General features: G+C 49.1%; 1 protein-coding gene across 4 annotated transcripts; it reads right to left on the bottom strand.

Annotated features, from left to right (window-relative positions):
- Positions 1 to 3982: 3982 nt before the first annotated feature.
- asrij (OCIA domain-containing protein asrij) lies at positions 3983 to 6827 on the bottom strand. 4 transcript variants are annotated; one of them, XM_037219732.1, is made up of 3 exons: positions 6745 to 6826; positions 5389 to 5513; positions 3983 to 4884 (listed from the first exon to the last, which is right to left on the bottom strand). In XM_037219732.1, the coding sequence occupies exons 2-3, from the start codon at positions 5415 to 5417 to the stop codon at positions 4158 to 4160; spliced, it is 756 nt and encodes a 251-aa protein (XP_037075627.1). In that variant the 5' UTR covers positions 5418 to 5513; positions 6745 to 6826; the 3' UTR covers positions 3983 to 4157. The 4 variants fall into 4 exon arrangements, with proteins under 4 accessions (XP_037075627.1, XP_037075628.1, XP_037075625.1 ...); XM_037219733.1 differs by lacking the exon at positions 5389 to 5513 and having other exon boundaries at positions 6745 to 6827; XM_037219730.1 differs by having other exon boundaries at positions 3983 to 5513; positions 6745 to 6825.
- Positions 6828 to 7052: the final 225 nt, after the last annotated feature.

The following is a 7052-nucleotide window of genomic DNA, read 5'->3' as shown; positions in this document are numbered from 1 at the left end:
TACGCGTCACTCGCGCCATCCGTCGTCGGCTGCCGCCGCAGTATCTCCCATACGTCTCTTCACACAGGCGGCGGAAAATGAGCGCGTTGTGAGAACACATTAGATTAACAACACGATGGCTCGCATAAACGTAAAATTCGACTCAGTGCGCCAGTGACCCAGTTTAACTTACCCTAACTCATCATTTTTTGCTTAATGAAGCGACCGCTACTTCTCTCTCAATGCCTGAAGTGCCCGGTGCTCAATCCCGGACAATAACGGTCTGAGCACTCACTGTGGTTACTCTGGGAGCATGAAGTATCCTTTTGAGAGCCTTGGCCATAGCCAATCTGATGCTAAGCTCATCCTCTTTCCGAAATACTTCTCCTTTTGTTGAGAAGAAACATACCGTCTGCACGTTATCCTCACCCTGCAAGAACTGGCATAGCCTCTCAACAGAGAGAATGTGCTCGGAATGCGGGCACGGCAGACTAGCACTGGCAGCAACCCTTTTCAAGGTTTCTCAACCCCGTCGCAATAGTTCTTCCCATGGGATATGGCAACGTAATTCCACTTGCACTTCACACTAGTCTTCATGAAAGCAATTATTCAAAGAAGTGGGCCTGTTCTTGCACCGCGCAGCTGATCCATCTGAAAAGTGATGATTTTTCCATATTTAAAACGAGGCTTTTCACTTCCAGTAAGGGGCACTGTAGAAATGTATGGACCGCAATAGTGTTATATTTTATCGTGTCTGAGGGCGCGCAAAAAATGCATGCATAAATTGTCCAGGCTCTGGTCAATATACCACGAAAGGATGCAGCATGCATTGCGGTGTATCCCAATAAACATGCTGAACTTCGCCATGGAGGACAAACGTGTAGTCTTCTGAAATATCTAAAATAATAAAAGCTTCGTTTTCGGGAAGCCCTTAAAAATGCAATCGAAAAGATTACCCTGGTGCTGGGCCGTTAAGTGGTGTCTGGTCAGTGCAACTCAGGCTTCTGACAATTTGGTAAAAAACTCACCCGCTGGCAGACCCAATTCATTTCAAGTGCAGCGGTCGTTGCTTACCCCCTGGCTAAATTTGATTCATTCATTGAATCGAGAATGTCCTTCGCTTACGCATTGAGTGCGTCAATAAAAAAAAACAATTGTGCACCATTTCAAACGCAATTCTCACACTCCTGCATTATGCTGGATCCCCTATGAACATCACACACGGCGTGACTCAGTAAGTCCTTTTAAGTGACATCTCACTGGTTAAGATATCCAACTATCAGCTTGGCGTTCTGGTAATAACAGCACACGCAAACAACATCCATGAGAGGTGTCACGCAAACCGCGTGAGTGTCGCTGGTACCCATCAGGACGCAATGTTTGCGGTATAATGGTCTAATGTTTCCATACAATTTTCTCTAAACCATGTTTCAAATTTTCGTAGCATTTATTACGCACGCATTTTCCCAACTTAGTGCGTTGTAAACATCACAGATAACGCCCGTTGGAAAAACGACAATGCAAATGGAAGGTGTAACTTTCAAAGTGGTGAGCAGGGACTCCAGTGAGATTTGTCCCGCAGAAGTGGCTACTTCAAGTCGAAGTTCTAAGTCATTCAAAAGGCTTTCGAAAACTGACACTTCCACTCAAATCGGAAGTGGTTGTTTTAACAATAAATAAAAGTGCAAAAAGATGGCATACTTCTTCAAGCCTCGTCATGCTCTCGTTTTGCTTCCCGAATGGATCGGCTAAACTGGGGAGATTGGGGCGTTTAATTGTCTCAAGACACTGTCAATACCACTCCGCGCTCTCGCCGCACAGCAGGTACTGGCCCAAGGCCCTATCATTGGGCCTTTGTCCTACTTCTGAGTCACTCTACATGAACGAGAGACGGCACCACTCTCGCGGTGCGCACTCACTCCCCCATCCCCCTCCAGCTGCAATTACCTCGGCCCAAACAGTACACATGAGGGGAGGGGCGGGGGGATTGGGGGCAACCGGCTGCGGTGGTGCGCCGCGCGCCATTCTTCGTGCGCCACGTATGATTCGTTGGTGTATGGACCATGTCTTTCCAAGCATGTAACCACCTTTACTATGAAAGCGCAAAGAGGATCAAACCACGCATTTTCTCTTGCAAATGAGAAAAGATCAATATCTTATAGGACAATTGTGCTTCGTGCCTCGCGAAGCTTCATTACGCCCTGATTATTCCTTATTGCGCGATGTCAATTCCGAGAGCGGCATGCAAATATTTAAGACAGTTTTTTGACCATTTTAACGTATAGGTTTGCCTAACTGTTCTTCAAGCAGGTGGAAAAAAATGCCGCCGAAGATAGCTCCGAGGGTGTACGGCGCTTGTCGATTTATCGGAGAATGTCCCAACTTCTTGTTCTGGCGCATATAATGTCAGCAAGTGGGTGTGTCTGGAGTGAAAAATGTGGTTGATGGGCCGTTGGGATTTTTTTAGGGAAATTGACCTTGCGGGGCGGGTTGGGTACTCCAACTCTCAAAAAGTGGTAGTTTTACTAGCAGCTAGCGCCATCTTTCTGCCATTTCGGTACGCACTAGCAGCAGACGCAGGTCGTCGCGTATGGAATACCCGCCAGGGGCGCAGTCGAGACTTGACAAGAGGGCAGAGTTGACGAAAAGCTCCCTGATCATGAAGCCCCCCCCCCCCTCCAAGAAAAATCGCCGGATATGAGCCGCTTGTTAATAGGGGTGTGTTTTACTTTGATCTTTTTTCATTTTTACCCCCCATAACTGGAACAGAAGCAGAAGCAAGTCGCCAACAAGCTGAAGAAATCGTGCGTAAAACGACTGTATTATGGAATTTTGCATTATGAAATTTTCAATTATGGAATAGATCGCTGACGCTCTTCATTTCACAATGGTCGAACGATCGTTTCCTAAACCAATAAAACTCAGAACCACTGCCAGAATTTTTACCCGCGTTGTACAGGAGACACTAACCTTCGCTCTCATACCCCTATCAGGGTTGGTGCAACTCCCCCTTCGGTTTTTTGAGGGGACCGTTCCGATATGCTGTGCAATCGCGCCGAAATCAGTAGCTTATGTAATAACTTCAGGGGTCCCCGATCGGCGCGAATGGGCCTCCGTCATTTGAGAATTTATCTCGCAGTCCGGGGCCCCTAAATAAGACTCTACCCAGCCATTCACGCCCTTAGGCCCTAAAATCGGGCCCTCGATCGTCGGTCTTGGTGAGCCCTCCCGGCTCTACGGGTCTCTCAAACACCGCTTCTGGCCGACTCTGGCTTCTTGGCAACACAGGGCCATCCGTTGGACGGTGAGGCCCTAAGACGTTGGGGCTCCGACCGATGTAAATTGCTGGCTCCGGCTTTGACCCTGCTCGGCAAATGATCCATTAGGCCTGTGCCGACACGAAGTCGACTGAGCTTTACTGGTGGTGTATGACCGACATATATAGACTTTGAGCAAATCAGAGGGCCCTGGTGACATTGGAGTACCCAGCCCTACGGGCCGGGGCCATGAACACGACCTTTAGCATCCCTTAGGGCCCTTCAGGCCCTCGAACCAGGCCCTTAATTGTAGGTCCCAAGGAGCCCGAAGAGACCCTCGAGACCCAAGGGGGATTAAGGGGGGAGGGGGCACGTATTGTCGGCCTTCCATTTGTCAGTACTGAACAATCGAACGATAGCCACAAGTTACCTCCAGGGACAACTAATCACACCCCGCACCATGACGGAAAACTAGGAGCGCATCCAAGCAATTCCTGGGCTTTGATTTGACAGCGTACTGATTCTGTGTATATCAAAGAAGGTCGCTGCATGCACGATTTGCGTTTCTACGCTGTCTCACTGTCTCACCAACCCGGTGACCATTAACTTTGATCATAACTGGGCTGAGCACACTTTGCCAAATCGGCCAACTAAATGATCTGTTTCATCATGGGAAGGGTATCACGAATTATTTTATACGACGAGTGAAATCCATCTTATTGTGAACGGATATGATATAGAGCTCGGTTCATCAACCCCGTTTATTAGCACTGTTCCAATCCCAATTCAGCACATAGCAAACAACGGTAACGCATAACCGCCCTCGGACGTACCAAACACCCCAGGCCCATGGGTAACAGCTGCCCAAAGCAGCCACCCCTCTCCAGTCACACATCTAACGCGACTGACGTGCGCGCCGGCTCACTTGTCCCACACATCACCGTACTTGTTAGTGGGCGGGCCGCCCATCGGCGGCGGCGGCCGCTCCCGCTCGAGCGGCGGCGGCGGCTCCGGCGGCCCCGAGCCGCGGCGCAGCCGGCTCTCCACGCTGGCCCGGTTGGCCCGGCGCAGCTCCTCGTACGTGGTCTGGGTCTGCGCCGGCTGCAGGTCGTCCGTGGAGAGCGGCGCACCGGCGCCCGGCGTGTCCACCGTCGGCCGGTAGTAGTCGTCGAGCCCGTCAGCGCGCGGCGGCAGCGCCCAGTCAGCGCGCGCCTCGGCGCCGGTGTCCGGCGTCGGCGCGTCGGCCGACAGCTCGGCGAAGCCCGGCTCAGGGAGGCCGCCGGCGCGCTGCTGGCGCAGCATCCGCCCCACCGGGCTGTTGGGCAGCGCCATCAGCTTCTCCTTGCACACCTCCAGGTAGGAGATCTTGCCGATGAAATAGCCGACCACGCCGGCGGCGGCCACTTTGGGGGCCGGGCCGAGCGTCTTCGACGGTCGCCAGCGGCCAGAGCGGATCATGTACAGCGTGCCGGCCATCATGAGGCACGAGACCGGCACGCTGCGCCGGTAGAAGCTCTCCTGGTTGCACTCGCGCAGCACGCGCGCCTCCTCCTGCGTGAGCCGCGGCGACTGCGGCGGGCCGCCGCGCTGCTCGCGGCCGGCCATGCCGGGCGGAGGTGACGGGCGGCCGGCCGCCTCTCCACAGCACCTGAGAGCAGCAGACAAGCCAGACTTGTGGCACCATGGCAGCACCTCCTGCCCTGCGTGCCAAACATTGGTGCGGACATGGCAGAACATCCAGCCAGTCATGTTCCAGGCAGCATGGTTAGGACTGCTGGAACTGAAACACTCCCAGGGCACTGTGAATAGCAAGTCATGGATTTAACCATGAGTGGTTAAATGCTTTGGAAGAACTACATGAAAAACAAACCAACACAAATATTATGTCAATGTCTTCAAGTTCAAATGGCATGCAAAACATATCGTTTAAGGGGGAAAATTTGCCAGGAAACTGCTAGGAGATGGAATAACTAGCTTTTTATTTGGACTGGACTTGGGAAAATGTACATGAGATAAAGCATTTAACAGATTTGACACACACACATTTGACACACACCACTGCAACACTAGAGCGCAACTTTTACAACTTTGCTTGGGTGAGATTCCACTTGATTTTCATTGTAAAATGCACATATGTTGCATATTTACTTACAGAGCATGATTTCTAGCCCTCTTTTCCATGCAAACCCTGAATTACTCACTTGCTGCAAATTGAGATTTTGTTGTTGATAAACCTCTATTAAATAGGACATCTTAAGGTGAACTGTAAGTTCCCACCTAAGGATCATAAACAATATCCATGTTAATATCAAGAAAATAGCAATGTTTTGCCAATTTACTGTCTGCTGACATATCCATAAATGTATTCATATATCTAGATATTTGTGCTAATTTAGGGATCTCTGAAGCATACCATTGCTAGCACAAGACTAAATATATTTTCATGTTGAACCATTAGGTAGGTGAGTACATGTTATTCATGCCCTGACAGCCTTATGCAAAATGTGGTGGTTCACCCACCACCAACTCGCAGCCTCCCATCTCATTAAATGCTTCTGTGCAAAACTGATTCCAGGCCCTTGACTAGATGTACACTACAGAAACTAGGTGTTAACTGCAGTAACCACATATAACCAGCACAGTAAATTAGTAAGGTTCTCAACACCTTTCCTAGGTAAAAGCTGTTCTTGGTCTCCACAGAAGTTTCCAAGATGGCCCACTTCCAAAAAGGTATCACTTTCATAAACTGGTGAGGGGGAAGTGCAGCTGAGAATATGGACCTAACCTGCACACAAAACCTGATTTTTCCCCATATTTCAAGAACTTGGACTTGCGCTCTTGATGTTAAAAATTCTCAATTTAAACAATAGCTGATCAATCTTTTATGAATGCTTAGAATGTGGTTTAGATAAATTTCAGTATGGGATCACTGATGAACGCCTTGGTCTATTATCATGTCTTTGTCTACCATAGCCACAATTATGAGACAAATGCACTTGCCAACATTGCAGAATACACTAACTTAATCCTATACTTTTAAAAGCTCCTGCATATCAGTCACTTGCATTTTACCCCTTCCAGGCATGACCATATGTGTAACATTTGCAGCATAAGGTAGTAGGTACCTTTAGGGTGGTGTTTGGTACAAAATAAGCGTGATGCTAATAGCAAACTGTCGTACGTGCGTACCTATTACATCGCATTCCGATAGATAAGACAATTACTCTACATTTTGTCCAGCATTTCCTCTTTGCTCAAATGCATCATGGCGCTCAAGGAAACAATAAAGGGAGCTCATGTCAGCATTGGGGGCGCTCATGTCAAAATTGGGGGAACGGGAATCACGTCAGTTTTAAGGGCTCTGCCCCCTCCCCTCCGGACGTATACGAAGTGATGTCGTTGCTCCCAGCTCAACACACTGCTTGATGGCCAATCACACACTTCTGGCACTACCTAATGTTACCTTACTGTGGAGATTGCACGCCCACTCAGTACAAATCCTACTTACGTAAACTACGTAGGCAGCCGATTCTATCACCGCAAATCAGAACAACATGGTGCAACCCGACAAGAGTTGTGGTGTAAGCAGTGTGAGGGCTGTGGCGAGGGGTGTCGTAACGCAGGACAGTTTGGAATCTTGTACAAAGCAAGTTAAAGCTGTTTATACTAGCCAATTTGAACCATTTGAAGGTAACAAAAATAGCTAGCACTAATCAATCGACACTTATTCAGCATTTGCTCACATTCAGCACTTGAATTGTCCAGATGAATCTGCTCATGATTTGTGCGACATATGTGGACTTCTTGAGACTTACA

The sequence above is a fragment of the Pollicipes pollicipes genome, unplaced genomic scaffold (genome assembly GCF_011947565.3).
Source record: "Pollicipes pollicipes isolate AB1234 unplaced genomic scaffold, Ppol_2.1 Scaffold_4295;HRSCAF=5057_pilon_pilon_pilon, whole genome shotgun sequence".
Taxonomy (NCBI): Eukaryota; Metazoa; Arthropoda; class Thecostraca; order Pollicipedomorpha; family Pollicipedidae; genus Pollicipes; species Pollicipes pollicipes.
Note: the sequence above shows the minus strand (reverse complement) of the source record. Positions and strands in the feature narration are given on the sequence as shown.

What these genes read in the sequence shown, in the direction of transcription:
- asrij (XM_037219730.1), bottom strand. Translation starts at nt 4,985, where the DNA reads ATGACTGGCTGGATGTTCTGCCATGTCCGCACCAATGTTTGGCACGCA.